General features: G+C 42.2%; 1 protein-coding gene across 1 annotated transcript; it reads right to left on the reverse strand.

Annotated features, from left to right (window-relative positions):
* Positions 1-7,182: 7,182 nt before the first annotated feature.
* LOC112201089 (rust resistance kinase Lr10) lies at positions 7,183-7,995 on the reverse strand. The gene has a single exon (XM_024342110.2). The coding sequence runs from the start codon at positions 7,993-7,995 to the stop codon at positions 7,183-7,185; it is 813 nt and encodes a 270-aa protein (XP_024197878.2).
* Between the last annotated feature and the right edge of the window lie 9,937 nt (positions 7,996-17,932).

Below are 17,932 nucleotides of genomic sequence, written 5' to 3' on the forward strand. Positions count from 1 at the left end.
GTTACTTTTATTAAACCCAACACTGTATGTCTGTGCTGTTTCTGTAGTTTTGATGATGTGGTTTCTATACCAATTCAATTTGGCAATGTTTCTATACCAATTCAATTTGGCAATGTGTTAAAGTGCTTGGCTTTTGAATTTATTTCGAGCCAGACTCCAAACCAATCGTTCAAATAAGGTGAAATTTGTTTCTTACATAGTTTGCTTGATAAGGAAATTTGGATATCTTTTGCAGCTAGAAGGTATTCCTGTGATCAATTGCAGATGGTTTCGGTGACTATTTGAATAAAAGAAATGGTATTCAATATCATTTTATTGGATGATTGTGCAAGGTTTACTTTTTCTTCTTCTTTTTGGTGGGTGTGGGAAAATGCTGGGACATCTCATGAAATGTGGATGGTTGGATTAGTTTCATATCTTCTATTCTTTTCTTTTACATGTTCAGACTAGCTACAGAGAATATTTGGCAAAAGATAATGAACAGAGCAAAAATGACGATAGTTGAAAGATGACAGTTCTACCACGTACCTCCTATAGATGATGATGGATGATGATACTTTGATAAGTGTGGAGGCTGATAACTAGGCTCAGGTTTATTTTGAAAATATGTGATCTATGTTATTTTGGGAACAATATATTTTGCTTATTCTAATCTAGAGACAGTCTTTTCATATAACTCAATAAGAAGTTGACATACGATTTTCTAACGGCTTTAACAATATAAGTCACCCAGAGTTTTTTTTTTTTTTTGTACATATTTCTGTTTTCTTTGTTGAGAAACTTGTTTCATGTTTGTGGATGATTTCATTAGTGTTGTTCTTCCTAACTTTTCTTTTTCTTGTTTTAAATTTGACATCCATCCTCCTACTTGCTGCATCAGCAAGAAATAACTAAATTTCAAAGTTTCCATGTTTACTTAGAGCAATCAATTCCATCTGCAAGACGAAGAGATCTACTTATTGTTCTCTTGAGCTTTACTTTGATGCTTGAACAGCCTTTTTTCTTTTTATTTTTATTTTTTATTCAAAATTTGTTGAACTTCATTGCGATGATCCGGCTTGGCAGGTGTTGCGAGGGTTGTACTCAAAAAGGGGAAGACACAATTATTCAAGGATGGAAGTCCAATGGTTCATAGTGGAGCAGTTGATAGAATAATTGGGAGACCACCACCGAGAACTGGAGACGTTGTGCTAGTAGCTGATGGAGCAGAAAAGCCAATAGGGTGGGGCATGTATAATTCAGTCTCCATGTTCTGTGTTCGGCTTATGCAACTGGATGAGGAAGCAACAAGGTACTATTTATATATGCAGTTCGAAATTATCACATTTGCAGTGATGTTGGAGTTGCTAATCTTTCTGTAACTCCTCTGTGAAAGCCGATTTGAGGCATCAAGCTCTATCATATCTGGGAACTCACAACCCCACCCCCCATTTTATTAATAAGATAAAAAAAATATAAATACAAATAGGTGTAGGGGGACCAAACCAAAACCTTCCCCAAAACAAGTTGAGTTAATTTGATTAAAGTCCAAAAGCTAGACCTTATATTGATTGTAGTCCGGATCAATTTTCTTGTTAATTTGGTCCAATGACTCAATTACCACCTCGGATTTATTTCTTTTTCCATCTTATTGACTCAACACTCATTAATTTTAACCGCGTGGTGTGGTGTGGTGGATGAGCGGCCTAGTCTGGAACCCCCAGGTCTAGTGTTCGATTCTCAGCTTCACCCTGTGGCCAGCATATTTGAGGAACCTAGGTTATTTAAAAAACACTAGGGTTCGTGCGTCTGCAGTGTAGTGATTAGTCTGGCAAAGCTGTGATACACTGCATGAGGGTGTGTGTGTGGTTACTATTGTCGTCCAAACCTTAACAAAAAAAAACACTCATTGATTTTTCTTTATTAGTAATGCCCTTATTGAATGTCTTTGCACATAAAAGTCAAGAATTAATAGGATTAAAATTAGCAATCTGATTAGTAATTTAAAATCATATTTGATGTATATCTTTCTTAAATTATTCTTATTGATCCGGCATAAAATTATGGAATTGATATGACATTGAATACCATATTTAATGTAAATCATTCCTAAAATTATCCTAATTTAAAGCATGTCTTCTATAAGTTAGGAATTTTTCTAAAGCATTTTTTTTTTTATAATGTTTTTCTTCTTCAACACCAAAACTTCTATGGTTATGGCTCTTGTATATAATATCATGTTTTTTTTTTTTTTTTTTTATGAACATGGTTCTCCTTCTTTTACATTAATCTTTCTATGGTCAAGGTATTTTCTTGTCAGCCTTATATGATTGTGATCCTTTTGGTGTCCTATTTTCTTTTTCTTCCATCCATAGATGTTAGCTTTTCTTCTTCTTCTTCTTCTTCACAATAGCTTTCCTAGAAATGAACACACACACACACACACACATATATATTGTAGGTTGACAAACCATTATTGTAACCTTAATCTTAGGTAAACATTACGCAATTTTTGTGGTAGATGTATTAAGAGCTCAAAAATTCAGTGTTTCAGTATACCTTATATATAGGTAGTTTGTCTCACCATATGTATCTCGAGTATATATACCTACAATAGAAGAACACTAATCCGTAAATTTATATCTCTTATTTAGGTATATATCTCAATTACTGTAATCAAAGAGCATTAATTTGTAAACATATATCTTTTACTGAGGTATGTATCTCTTACTTATGGTACCTACAATAGAAGAAAGTTATTCCATATATCTCTTAATTTGTATATATCTCGATTACTTATACAATATACCTACAATAGAAGAAATCTAATCCGTAAATTTATCTCTTTTTTTTAGGAAAAGAGATAATTTCATTCATTTATCCATGACCAGAAGACACGTACATCCAATGTTGTCTTACACCAAAATCATAAATGGTATAAGCTACTGAGCAAAGGACAGGTGACCCTCACTGCTAACACATGCGCTCACTTATTGAGCCTACATACAAGAGATCAAAACCTCACTACAAGCCTCTCTTTGAAAAGTAAACTTAGTCGCCTAGAGACCTCAATTTGTGTACAACTAGAGTGAACTAAGAAGCAAATAGTAAAAGACTCAGTTTCAAGTACTAGGCAAGGAGACCCGGGAACCAAAGCTTCCCTTAGCCCTTATCTCAAGAATCCTCTGTCGTTACTACTCTAGAGGATTTGCTAGATGCACGAAAGTGCCTAGTTCCCTAACAAAATTAGAGAGTAATACTAACCTAGGGTTCCCATAACAAAGAGAAAACAAAGTAAAGTAAACTTAAAAAAAACACAAGGCAGGGCTCAAAAGAACCCCAACCCAAGCTTCAGCCTAAAAAAGGCCCACAGCCAGTGCCGAAACCCAGAAGGTCAGACCAGAAGGTGGGTTGTACCGAACCCTCCCCGCCCAAGCTGCAGACTGCCTCGTCGTGCCTCCAACTCCTCCTCCCAACCAGTGGCGTCGGATCTACAACACGACCCATCGCCGCCCGACCAAACGGGGAGTGACCGCAATCCCGATCCACATCAAACCGCCTCTGCCTGAGTAGAAACCAATGTCTCATCACCGTAGTCAACCAACCAACCAAAACATTCAAACACATCTGGCCGATCACTAACCACCACCAGACGTCGCCTCTGCCCCTGCAAGGACTCATGCCCACTCCGATCCCGTCCCATTGCCACGACGCATCCACCACTTGCAACTGGGAGAGAGGCGGTAGAACACCCACCGATCTCAACCTCCAAGTTGGAAGCACGCCTCCGAACTAAACTACCCATCCAGCCACCCCCAATGTGCGTCGGCTAGGCCAAAGATCTTGGCCGACGCCTGAGCGCAGCTGGACAGGCACCTGCGCAGCCAAAACGGTGTTCTAGAGAGAGGGGTTCCTCTAGGGTTTCTAGAAAGAGCGAGAGACCGAGTGTTTCAATTTCAACTAGGGTTCTATGGCATCTTGATGCAACCCCGTAAATTTATCTCTTACTTAGGTACATATCTCGATTATAGTAATTAAAGAAAGTTAATCCGTAATCATATATCTCTTACTTAGTTACGTATCTCTACCTTTTTTTTTTTTTTTTGAATAAGGGAAATTGTATATTCATCACAAGCCAGAATAAACCGTTACATACCTTTCCGCTATCATTTAAGGCATAGACAGATAAGAAGCTAGTGGTAGTACCCACAAATGGAACGTACATATAGTCCTGCTCATTATACATTCAAATACATAGAGGTAGTGGAGACCCTCCTTTGGTGCTACTCCAGAGGCGCTAGAGATATATATAGTGCACATCGGTGCTTAGTTTCCCAATACAAGAAATTATTGCAATTTAGACAAACTAAAAAACATATGAATAGGCTTAGGGCTAAAAAAATCCTATCCTAAATTAGAAAGCCTAATAGGGTAGCCCTAAGAGAAAGAGGACCATACTTAAGGCCCAGTAAGATAGGGTTGACCCAAACCCACACCACATCTCCACCACGCCCTCAGCCGCTTATACAGCGCCGGTGCTGTCCTGCCACCTACAAGCCTCGCCATGAACCAGCACCACCAGTCTCGCCATAAGCCGCCCAGGAGAAACGCGCCGTCGAGCTTAGCCCCGAGCCCCACGAAGCCCGCACCGCAGCCCAGATGCCCAAAACCCACACTACTGGATCTGAAAGTCCTCCATGAGCGCGCCAAGATGCTCGAAAACCGCTTGCTAGATCTGCACACAAAAAACGACCTCAAAACGCCTAGAAATGCTGCCCAAAATTCGCCGCCAACCCTTTCTCTTTAGACCACAACTTAAGGCAATGAAGTACCCGTCCGACAGTCAACACAAGGACAACACGGCGATGCCGACGCTACCCACGGTCACCGCTAGACAGGATACGTTTAGAGGTGTTGATGCTCTTCCGTGGCACTAGGGTTAAGAGAGAGAGAACCCTGTTAAGTTTCTTCCGTATCTCTTACTTATCGTATACCTATACTAGAAGAAATCCTTCAATTTATATCTCTTACTTAGGTTATACGTATCTTTTATCTAGAATGCTTTGATGAACTTTTTTTTGTACCTTCCAATTACGTTGATTTCCCATCTTTATTTGCTAATTTTATAAGACTAATTATATTTTGAATTATTGCAGGTTCGAAATTCAAATTGATAAAAAAAAATGAATAAATTAATGCTTAAAAGCAATTAATTTGTTTCTATATTTAACTCAAGGGGTAAAATGGACCTAAATTGATAATAAAATTATCTATGCACTGCATCCATCATGACGGAAGGAAATTAGACTTATATTCAGGTTTCTTTAAAAATAATGGAGAGTATAGTTATTTCTTCTCAAATATCATATTCTGTATTAAAATGTATATAGTTACCTTCTGTATTTATATGCCTCGAGTACAACCTGCCAATGACATTAATCTAATAGGGTGTATGTGTGTGTGTGTGTATATATATATATATATATATATATTTTTTTTTTTTTTTGAGGGAAACGGAGTCTGGCTCCATATAATATTTCAAATGACGTCACTGCGTCAATCTAGAGGGATTCGAAAATCCCTCATAATACAAATCAATGATCAGGTCTGCACAAAGCAGAATACAAACTGCCCAAAGCAGCCAAATTATTACTAGTCAACAAAAGTAAAACCTAAAGGAACTGCAGAAAACAAAAACAAGAGAATAAAACCCTAACCCTACCCTATCCCAAAGATGGAACCACTGTCTTAAGCATGTTGACGCCTAAGATCCATATGGTGTACGTCGCAACAAATCAACACAGTCACATGGTAACATTCAAGAGACAAAAATAGGGTTAGAGAAAAAATTGACTACCTCCCCAAAAGCCCAGACCAGCCCAAACTAGGTGAAAAGAAAGAGGAGAACTGGGCCCAAAACTAGACCTAGTTCACTAGGCTGCACAACAAAACCCCGCAAGGCAGAGGCCCAAGCCCATTGCCAAAATCCAACTTTGTCACACTGCCCAGGGCAGCCCAACCTTCCCTGAAGCCAGCCCTGCCCTTCATTCCGGCCGCCTCCATCGCTCCTCCGCCATCACTGGGACCTCCTTGAGTCTGACCCGAGAGCCTGCTTCAAAAGAGCGATCAAAGGAGGCCTAGAGAACCGCCGCTGCCGACTGAGAAAACAGCACCCGCTTCGCCTAAGATCCGAGACCCCGACCTCCGACCTTGAAAACAGGTGATGTCGAGCCTCCGCCGCAAATCAGTAAACCTCCTAGATCAAGCCTCGCACCACCCCGGATCTGAGAAGAAGTCGAACCTGAAGCCTCAATTCACACCGCCACAACCTTGAGCAAAGCAATCTGAGCCCGTCACCACTGGATCGAAAACACCACACCCTCGAAAGCTTCAACCAAAAGCCACCGCGAATCGGAGCCTACCGCCTCGAAATGGGCCTTCGAACAATCCCCAAGATCTGACGTCGCCGAAAAAGGATCTACTCCTTCTTGCCGTCGCCCTGGTCTGGACACCGCACAGTCGCCGCCCCCACACAAAACCCTAGGTTTCGCACTCTTGAGGTCGCTCTGTATTGCTCGGAGGCCTCCCTTTCATATGCAGTTCAGTCTTAATTCCAGTATTCTTAATCTAATCGGGTATATGATCTCCGGCTACCATAATTAATGCAAAAGATTCATTTTGCAAAAATGCTGGTTTCAAAGAGAAGCAAGAACACCCTGAGGATGGGTAATAACATCTGTCACGCCAAAAAAAAAATAGCGCAATTCAATTTAATTCCGACTCTCTCTCTCTCTCTTTTGGTCTGATAAGAAATTATTTCAGCCTGATTTTGAATTTTCTTCTGCAACTCTATATTCTATTAGTAATTCATAATTTCAATTCACTCTCTACTAATTATATAACAAAGTTACCTAATTCATACAGGTGATTAGGTCAGTGCCTCATGTATAGTCAGAAGATGAACTAGGGATGCGAGTTAATTATGGCCAAACTTTTTATTCAAATCATGATAAACACAGTCACACACACACCAAGCACATTTTACAACAGGAAAAGGAGGTAAAGGAAAAAAAAAAAAAAACAGTACCATAAGGTGCAGTAAAAAGCAGTTAACATGTCAGAGTGATCAAGGAAGTGCCATATATAGCTTCAAGAGGTAAGCTGGTGTCTACTTTCAGCTGCTTCAACTTTATTGTCATTCGATCAATTCGAAGTGGATGAAAAGGGATTGGGAGGCATGGTTAGATTGTCACCTTCTCTTTCCAACATTTGAACTACAACTTTCATCGAAGGACGATCTATTGGGTGCCATTGCATGCACCAAAGACCCACAATTGCAAGTTTTCTAGCAAACTTAGCATCTCCTTCATCCTCAATATGAATCCGTAGGTCATTCCCTTGTTCTAAAAGATTATAGATCCATTTTGGAAAGTAGACTTGTCTTGTGGAGTCCTCCATGATTTCAAAATTTTTCCTCCCTCCAACCATTTCAGGCAACAAAGTTCCAAAACTATAGACATCTGACTTATAAGAGACATGACTAAAGTTCCTAGAGAACACTTCGGGCGCTATGTAACCAATAGTCCCCCTAGCTGTAGTCATGGATATTGCACTTTGATCCTTAGAGCATAGCTTTACTAGACCAAAATCAGAGACTTTTGGTGTAAAATTCTGGTCCAACAAAATATTGTGGGGTTTGATATCAAAATGGAGGATTCGTTGGTCACAACCTTGGTGAAGATATTCAATTCCTTTGGCTATACCTAAAGAAATTTCTTGCAACTTATCCCAACCAAGGAAAGAGCTCCTATCATCAGCTGATGATAAGAAATTCTTCAATGAACCATTTGGTAAGAACTCGTAAACAAGAGCTTGAATATATCCATCAGCACAGAAGCCAACCATACGAACCATATTTATATGGTGAACTCGACCCATTGTTCCCACTTCATTTATAAAATCTTCCCCCTTTTCATTTGAATTGTTGAGGATCTTCACAGCAACAAGTAAATCCATAGAAATTGTTCCTTTAAACACGGCACCATAGGCCCCTTGGCCCAACTTTTCCTTGAACTGATTTGTAATCCTCTTAATATCAGAATAGGAATATCTAATTCTATTCTCACAAAAAAAAATACAGAGGGAGCGAGAAATAGGAAAGCCCCTCATGCGCCTAGGAAAAAAAAAGAAAAAATCCCGATGGTAAGTGTTCTCTCCCGGCCGAACTCGGCTGGCGTTTCCAGTCGCAACATTCTGACCCGGAAGAGGATTGATGAATTGGAGATGTTGGGCAGGTGTGGCCCAGGGAGGGTGGGTGTTTCTCAGGTTTCGGGCGGCACGGATCAATCTCGATTTGTCTTTCTTGGATCCGGGGCGGAGGCAGTGGTGCAGCAACGACGGGCTTTGGCTTTCCGATGGTGGTTTATGGCATCTACGGTCCTATGGGGGATGTTTCTGTGGCGACACAGATCAGATTGAGGCAGTGGAGATCTCTAAAGGGTTCAGCCTCCGCTTCGGTCTGGGGTCGTTCTGCGATCATCAGCCTGGTGATGGGGCTGGCTTCGTTGTGGCAAGGTGGTGCTGCGACAAATGATTTGCCGGCTGCTTAATCTAGCGTCCCTGATACGGGGACCTATGAGGCGGTTGAGATCTAGTTCTTAGGGCAGTGTTGGGCCTGGCGAGGGCCTAGATCCTTTTGGGATCTGGTTTCGAATGTTGATCGGGTTGTGGGGTGGCTTGCGGTGGAGCAGGGATGCGACGCGGCGGCTTTGGGGTCCAAGGATGCAGTCTGTGGCCTGCAGGTGGTGTTGGTTGAGTTTTCCTTCTGTGCTTCTTCGGACGGTGGAGATAAAAGGTGATTGGGTTGGGTTGTGGTCACAAGATGTTGAGTGGTCTATCAAACTTTCCTTGAATTGGTTGTTTGGAAGGCGGTGGCGGCTGCTCGTAGAGTTGGCTGGGTCGATTCCGGTTTGGCTTTGTGATGGTAGGGTGTTGGTGGTAGTGCGTCTGTTGTTGTGGGGCCTATCTTTACTCCATGTTGGTGAAGCACGTCGTTTGTTATTGCTTTTAGTGTTTGGATCTGTCAGTTAGATTTCAAATATGTCCATACTCTATCGAGTTTCAGTTGTCGTCGTAGATTCCGGCGAGCAATTGGCTTTCGATAGCTGGTTCATTGCTAATAGTACCTAGTCTTACTGCGGCTTCATGCCGTGGTTACATGCTGGCTTCATGGCGTGTGCATGTTTCTTTTGGTCAACTTAGCACAATCAGCTCCTCAAGTCGGTCTTCGGCGTTGAATCTATTGACGCATCAGTCTCTCCTTTTCGGAGTGAGGATATGTTGTGTCAGTCTTTGGTGTAGGTCCTTTGATATAATCCTTGGTTGGATGCAGTGATTGCACTGCAATAACAGTTGTAATTGTAGTTTCATTGAATGAAGTTATTTTTGATAAAAAAAAAAAAAGAATAGGAATATCACTTGGCTTCTGAGCTTTATAATCTTCCAAAAATCTTTCAATTTTCAGCTGATTTTCTTTTTCTACTTTGTTAGAGCTATAAACATGGTAAATAACAATCCCTGTTGTCATAATCACCACAGAGAGTGTGGAAATACCTGCAGACACATGCTATGTGTTAAAAAAAAAAAAAAAAACAAACAAACAAAGGCATTTATCCAATTGGTCTTAATCCGAAGATTTAAATTAATAAATAAATGCTTGTTGGGAACTCGGGATAAACCTTTAAGCTTCACCTTCCGAGGTGACTACCTGTGAAATTATTCATAAATAAAATAAGCAGCAAACAGTGTGCTCCTAATGGGAATTTTGGTTTGTTTAAGGAAAGTAAACTAAAGATTGTATCTCCCCTGTCCAACTTGCCTGAATCTAGATAGAGAGAGAGGGACAACGGATTGGATAGAGCAGTGGAGACTGGAATGTTGTTCATCCACAGGTATTCGGAGCACTGTTCACTGGAATGTTGTTCATCCACAGGTATTCGGAGCACTGTTCAGGTAACTTTATTGGTTAATATGGGAGTGATTGAATCGAAGGGATGAGCCCTGCTTGCACAAGCTGGGGAGCAATCTATCTCTGAGCTTTGGCCACATCCCTCTGGAATGTGAGGCCTACAAAAGAAATAGATCCTTGTCCCTGGGAAAGGATATTAACTCCCAAATTTTGATCAGTACTCCTGAAATGACTTTTATTTCTTCTCTCTTCTAACTAGATACCTGTCAGCGTTTTATTACTTTCTACCAACTCTCTTGAGTTTGGTCCATACCCATATTGTGGTAATTTCAGAGCTTTGTCTCTCTTGTTATTTGTCTTCCTTCTGTTCACCCCATCTACAGAAATAGCTTCATCATCGTCCCCACATCAGGACATTCCTTTTGAGGATGATGGTATTATCGAGGCTATGTCTGTATGCTTTGAGGATAAGGCGGACTTCGTAGACATCGAGGAAGGTATCAATCTACTGGGTATCCTGATTGCTGATGAAGAACCTGGGGTAGGTGGTGTCAAAGCTACCCTTATGGGTATATGGAAATCTCTGGGCCAGATCAGAATTGTAAGAGTGAAGAAAACACTTTCTGCCTAACCATTGGTTCTGAAAAGCTAGCTCGCAAACTACTGGAGGATAGCCCTTAGAATGTTAAAGGCTATTGCTTCACCATTAGACACTGGCCTCGCTATCACTCCGTTGATGATATTGAAACCAGAAGGGCAACCTTCTAGATTCAGGCCCATGGGGTTCCTCTTCAACAGACTAGCATCAACAATGGTAGGAAACTGGGAGGTATGTTGGGATCAGTCTTAGAGGTGGAAGATCCTACCATTATTGGCAACAGGGGCTATCTTCGCATGAGAGTCGATTTTGACACCAGCAAGCCACTTGCAACTTTCATCCAACTCCCCAGAGCAAACTCTTCTACTTCCAAAATTCGCCTACAGTACGAGAACCTTCGAAACTTCTGTTTCAATTGTGGCCGCTTGGGGCACATGATTTCCTCGTGTAGGTTTCAAGTTAACCCGATTCTGATTTCGATGGGAGTTAAGTATGATAATTCCCTGATCGCAGAACCCCCACAAAAGCCTGTTTTCACACAATCCAGCTACCCTGCTGAATTTCCCTACGCTCCGACAACCGGAATCTTTGGCTGGAACAAGAGGGGGGCATTTCTGTCCAAAAATTTGAATTCTGGGAAGTTGGGATCCTCTGAGCACAATGAACCTGTCAAGGCACACAGTTCAACTATTGATGGTGACTTGACTGCCAAGAACCATTCAGCAGGCCCATCCTGGTCATTATGTAACAAGTCCCTTTCACCTTTGAGGCTACAACGTCCTAGAATACCTTTGAATGGACCCCATCTTTGGGATCCGGACGCACATGGTGCCTTTTTCAGGAATGGCAGCGTCACTAGAGCGTTGGGTGGTTTGAGCTTAAGAGATGGGGCTTGGGCTGACCCGGAATGCATTCCACCATGGGCCTTCCAAAACAAGCATGAGTATTACAACTCAAACCCACACTTTCCAGTCCCCACTGAGCTCGACAACTGTGGTGGACCTGTGATTCAGCAAGCTGGGCCTGTGTTTAAGCAAGCTGGGCCTACCTCTGTTCAGCTAATTAAATTGAATTCGGTTGACACGTATGTGTCGGAGAAGAAGGAGAATACTACTTTCTCTGGGGTGCCTAAAAGGAAGCGAAAACCAAAGAAGTTACAAGAGGAAGGTGAAAACAGTAAGCAAATCACAAAGCGTTCCAAAGTTATATAGAGCCCAGGGCTTAGATTATCAAGCACTGGTGGAAGAGGAAGAGGACGAGGCAGAGGGGGGCGGGGAAAAGGTAGAAATTCTACAGATGGACCGAGAATGAACCCCAATCTGGTATCATTTGTTGATCCTACAACCCTGATCTCAGATTCCCTTCTAGAATTAACAAGTTCTGATCAAAACAAGCAAGATTTTTGCTCGAGAGGTATGGAGGACCTAACCCCCCTCCACGGTTGTGGCAGCTGGCCGAGTGCAGCTGCAAGGGACCAATGAATTGCATCTCTTGGAACTGTCAAGGTTCGGGTAGGTCCTTGACAGTTCAAGCACTTAGGGAGATAATTCGCTCCCATCATAGCAATTTTATTTTTTTGTCAGAAACACACAAAAGTGATTATTATGTGGATCGGGTGTGCTGTCAACTTGGTTACAATAAAGGGTACAATGTGTCTCCAGTTAATACTGCGGGTGGGCTAAGCTTATGGTGGAGGCCTTTCGGTAGAGGTCACTGATTTCTCTAAACATTTCATTGACACTCGCATCCGAGCTCATGGATCGAATGAGTTTATCCGAGTTACGTGGGTGTATGGCCCTCCTTATGGGGATGAGAAGGCAGCCTTTTGGGATTACTGGTCTAATCGACAAGATAATAATGATGTTCCTTGGCTGGTGATTGGTGATCTTAATGAGCTAGTGGAACAGCATGAAAGGGAGGGTGGATCCCAATGGAATTCCAGTCGAAGGCACTATTTGAGGACTTTCATCTCCTCCAACTCTCTACTGGACCCAGGTTTCAAAGGTCAAAGATTTACTTGGGCCAGAATGGAAGATGGAGTGACGCCATTACAAGAGCGACTGGACCGCAGCCTGGTGAACGAATGCTGGCTTCTAAAGTGGCCCAATTCATGTCTCACTCACCTAGCCCGAGTGGGATCTGATCACAACCCACTATTCTTCAGCTCCGATCCCCTTGTCACGAAGAGAAAGTGCTCCTTTAAGTTTGAAGCTTACTGGGCTGAAGAATCTGACTCTTATCAAATTATTAAGAAGAGTTGGCAACCTAGGGGTAACTACCCAAGTCTAGTAAAGTGGAAGGCCAACTTGTCTGCTTGCAAGACAAACCTTCTATGTTGGAGCAGAAACAGGTTTCCTAATTGTACTAGAGCAGAGATTAGAGACTGCTTGTTTGATTTGGAGGACCTACAACAGTCAACCCCCCTTCACTCGGTTGTTAAGCAACAGGAGCTAACAAATAAGTTGGGTACCTTGTGGTTGAGAGAGGAGCGGTACTGGCATCAACGATCTCATGTCAACTGGTTAACCACGGGTGACTCCAATTCCAGATTCTTCCACCTATCTACAATTCACCGGAGACAGAGAAACCGCATTCTCAAGATCCAAAACGACTCGGATATCTGGATGATTGGAGAACCCCAGATAAGAGAAGAGTTTGAAGCCCAGTTCAAACGAGTTTTCACTACTGCTGGACCTCGACCGTGGGGACAGGCCCTCGAGGGTGTGACTGGGCTGGTCACAATGGATATGAATGCGGAGTTATTGGCCCCTTTTACCATGGATGAAGTTCGGACTGCTGCCTTCCAACTGGGAGCTTTGAGAGCCCCTGGCCCAGACGGATTTCCTGGCCTCTTCTACCAAAATTACTGGACAATAGTAAATGATATTGTGTTGGCTACGTCCAAAGATTTTCTCACAGGGCAGATCCAGATACAGAATATAAACCAGACCCATATAGTGCTCATCCCTAAGATACCCAATCCTGAGAGAACTACACACTTTAGGCCAATCAGCCTATGCAATAACTCCTACAAAATTCTCTCCAAGCTCCTTGCTAACCGGCTCAAACCCTTACTTCCCCTTTTGATTTCCCCCAACCAAAATGATTTTGTCCCGGAAAGATTGATCCAGGATAATATTATGCTAGCTCATGAAGGCTTTCACTATCTACGACTGAAGAGGGAAGGGGGAAATCATGAATTTGGTTTGAAGCTTGACATGAACAAAGCCTATGATAGGGTGGAATGGGACTTTTTGAGGGCTGCTCTGTATCGCTTTGGTTTTACTACTTCGTGGGTCAACCTCATCATGGCATGCGTATCCACAGTTTCCTTCTCTATCGTTCTCAATGGCAATCCGAGTGGCTTCTTTAATCCGAGTAGAGGATTGAGGCAAGGAGACCCTCTGTCCCCTTACCTTTTTCTTATAGTAAGTGAGGTACTCTCTGTGAGAATAACCAAGTCTATTGGAGAGGGAAAGATAGGTGGGATTAAACTTGCTGGATCGTGCCCAGTCATTTCTCACCTATTCTTTGCGGATGATTCCTTATTCTTCATGAAAGCCACTCTCCAGAACTGTTGGAACCTTGCCCTTTTGTTTCATGAGTACTGTGAGGCCTCGGGCCAACTCATCAACTTTGAAAAGTCAAGTATCTATTTTTCTCCTAATACTCCAGATCAGATGCAAAGGTTGATGTGCTCCCTTCTAAAAATCAAGGTCACTGATAACCCTGGGATCTATCTTGGCCTGCCCACTATCTGGGGAAGATCCAAAAACGAGGCCCTTGCCTTCATAAAGGAGAAACTTGCTAACAAGATTGATGGATGGAAACAAAAATCACTTTCCCCTGCTGGGAAAGAGGTGCTCATTAAAGCAGTGGCTATGGCGGTCCTTGCTTACCCCATGAATTGTTTCAGATTTCCTAAAGGAATTTGTGATGATATAAATGCAGCCCTAGGCAACTTCTGGTGGGGATCTTTTGAGGATGGGAATAAACTACACTAGAAGAGTTGGGAACACTTGGGCAGGCCGAAAGAGAGTGGTGGATTAGGCTTTCGTGATCTGCATCACTTCAACTTGGCCCTCATTGCTAAACAGGTATGGAGGTTGATTCAAGACCCTAATTCTGTGTGGGCTAGAGTGCTTAAGGCACGTTACTACCCGAACTGTGGATTTGCAGAAGCTACCAAGGGGCATCGTGCTTCATGGGGTTGGTCGAGTTTGCTAGAGGCCCGGGATTTCATTACAAAAAATTGCAGCTGGCAAGTCATCAATGGCTCTTCGATACATATTTGGTCTGATTCTTGGTTACCTCCCCAAAACAATGGTCCTACTCCTAATACTGGTCACATCCTAACTACCAGAAATGTCCCAAACAATGCCCTAACCCAGGTCGAAGAGATTATTGACAATGATAATCGTTCTTGGGTACTTGACAGTATCCTACACATTATCCATCCATCAGAGATTAGTAGAATCCTTGGTATCCCTATCGGAAGGGGCGATGGTCCTCACAAGATTATTTGGACTCTAACAAAGAGCGGGGACTACTCTGTGAAATCAGGATACCATTGGATCCACCATAGATTGGCTTGCAATCTCGGTTCGGAATCGAGGGGAACCTCCCATACAGTTGACCGCAATTGCTGGAAGATGGTGTGGAAAATTGCTACACTTCCTAAAATCAAGTTCTTCCACCCCAACCTTTCTCAACCTTTTCAAAGAAAGATTGCAGCCTCTCCGCTTTGTCCCCTTTGTGGTGAGGCTGAGGAATCAATAGAGCACTCCCTATTGCTTTGTTCTTGGGTTGAACCTGTTTGGTTTGGGTCCCCGCTGGGGTTGAGAATTGACAAACAAAGAGTAACTACACTAGATTGTTGGCTTTATGAGCTAGCTTGTTCTCGGCATAATCTAGTGGAGAAGAAATGGGTACTAACCTTCATAAGTTTCATCTGCTGGACCATCTGGAAGGCGAGGTGTAGCTTTGTCTATGAGCATATGAGGCCATCTCCTGCGATTCTGGTGCAAACCAGTACTAATTCAGCTTTGGAATTCTTGAAGGTCACTACCGAAGCCAAGGCTAAGCCGTTGATTAGTGCCCCTCCGAAGTGGACTCCCCCCCCCCCCCCCCCCCCCTCCGGGTTTGTTTGCGGTGAATTGCGATGCGGCATGGCTTTCTCCTGACTCAAGCAGTCTGGGCGTTATCATCCGTGATCATGATGGAAGAGTTGTAGGAGGAGAGGCTACAAATTCTCACTCGAACTCGGCTGAAATGGCAGAGGCTCGAGCGGTTCTCCTGGGCATGAACCGGGCTCTTGAATTGAATCTGAAAAATGTTAGGATTCAGTCGGATTCTCTTGCTCTAATTACGGATTTGAATTCAAAAGGAAAGTGCAAGAACTGGAGGACTTCTCAGATAATAGAGGAAATCAGATGGAGAAAGAATTACTTTGATAAGGTGTACTGGGAATGGATTCCCCGGGAAGCAAACTGTGTAGCTCATGAAGCTGCATTGCTTGGATATAGGACGATGGGTCTTTGCAGATGGGCGGAAACGCCACCACCGTCCCTCACTTTGGTTCTCAGGAATGACGGATTACCATGCCCACATTTTGAGGCTAGCTAATCGGAACTCTTCAGTTCCCCCTCCTTTTGAGCTGCGGGTCTCCCTTTTCTCTCTCTGTTCTGACTGAGAAGGAGATCCCAGCTGTCTTTAGTTGTATTTCGGGCTTCAGTTTTTGCTGGGCTTTGTTTGGGCCTTGCCCTTTTAATGAATCATTCTTGACCAAAAAAAAAAAAAAAAGCAGCAAGTTCATATAAACATAACGAGTAGCTGAATTGAAGTGTTTGAGTACTCTACATGCATAATGGCTGCATAAACACATATAATACCTATAGAATGTTTAGGAGCATAACATTCTGTTTCATTATGTCCAGACAGAGGTTTGTACTTTGTTCGACATTTCTTGTTCATCTTTCCGCAATATTCACATGATGGTATCAACCAATGCAACTTGAGAACAACATTAATGCCCTGACCCAATTCGTATGGAACTGATGTGTAGTCACGCCGACGTTACAGCCTCTAGTCTGTGACCAAGCTGCTTTCGTATTTTATTCAGTAGAATTGGACCAAATTCGTTTTCGACTTTTCTGTTTTGGTGTCAGAATACAATTGCGTTAACAAAGTAGAATGATCTGTGATTGTTGTCAGCGTTCCATATATAAGTAGTACATCAAATACAAGTTTTGATACTAAGGGCTTGAGGTTTGCTATATACAATCTTAGTTTTGTAATATTTATAAACAGAGGTTGATCCTTTTTTGTTTAGTAATTATAATCTCTACAAGCCTGAGTTTAGTTTCGGGAGTAGTATATGGATTGTGTCTGTTCTTTGATAATTATTGTCTTCAAATGGTTTTGTAATTTGGAAGTGAGAGGACAGACCAAGCTAACTTGTTTTTATGCTAATCTACAGATGCAAATCTCAGACAGTCATTACCAGCTCAAGTTCGGGTACCAGCTGTTTTTAAGTGCCATAGAGTCACTGCAATTAGCAATGGTGAAGCTGAGATTGCTTACCAGGCTACTGTGAAAATCAGTGGTCATGTATTCAAGGGGTTGCTCTATGATCGTGGGGTTGATAAGAAGAATGAATACCCTTGTATTTCACATATGCATTTGGGAAGTGGTAGTAACCAAAGGAATGGAGACTCTTCTTCTCCAACTGTGCCTCCATCCGATGTCTGTGTGGCGTCCACCAGCTGAAGGTTTTTTAGAGGTACAGCCAATGACTAAAAAATTGAATTTCTGTATTTGTGCATATGGTATGCTGTATAAAATCTCATCAAATTTTTGTTAGGAGTGAACCACTTTATTATTATTTCCTCATAAACTCGGCGTTGCTGAAACTTTCCTATGGATTCCTCTATCATAACCTGAGCTTCATATCATCAAATATTGAATCAATTTAGAACTAAAAGAAATTTTATTTGAAATATCCAGCAATTTATGATGGAATTCCACGTTGTTCTGCAATTCAATGCCAGTTGTAGGTTTACACTGCTCTTTTTTTGCAATGCATAATTTTTCTTCTTTCTAACTTGTCAAGCATCTACATGTTTACAATTGCATTAGTTGGCAACTGCCAGCACTGATTAGTCATAGTGCCTAAAGTTGATGTAAATTATACAGTAGTTCCTTCTCATTAAGAACTTAAGATACTGAAGCATGGAAGAAAAATCATGATCTTGTAGAAACAGAACGAGGCAAACAAAGAATAAAAGGGAAGCTTCATGTCTCTACCTATCAAAGAACAAGGCAGTTCCATTTGCCTTTTTCAACTTAAATATCGATAAATTTCCATCGTGCAAGTGTTACTGGAATTT

Source organism: Rosa chinensis, chromosome 1 (assembly GCF_002994745.2).
Source record: "Rosa chinensis cultivar Old Blush chromosome 1, RchiOBHm-V2, whole genome shotgun sequence".
NCBI lineage: Eukaryota > Viridiplantae > Streptophyta > Magnoliopsida > Rosales > Rosaceae > Rosa > Rosa chinensis.

Coding starts and splice junctions, on each gene's coding strand:
- LOC112201089 (XM_024342110.2), bottom strand. CDS start 7,995: ATGGATTTACTTGTTGCTGTGAAGATCCTCAACAATTCAAATGAAAAG.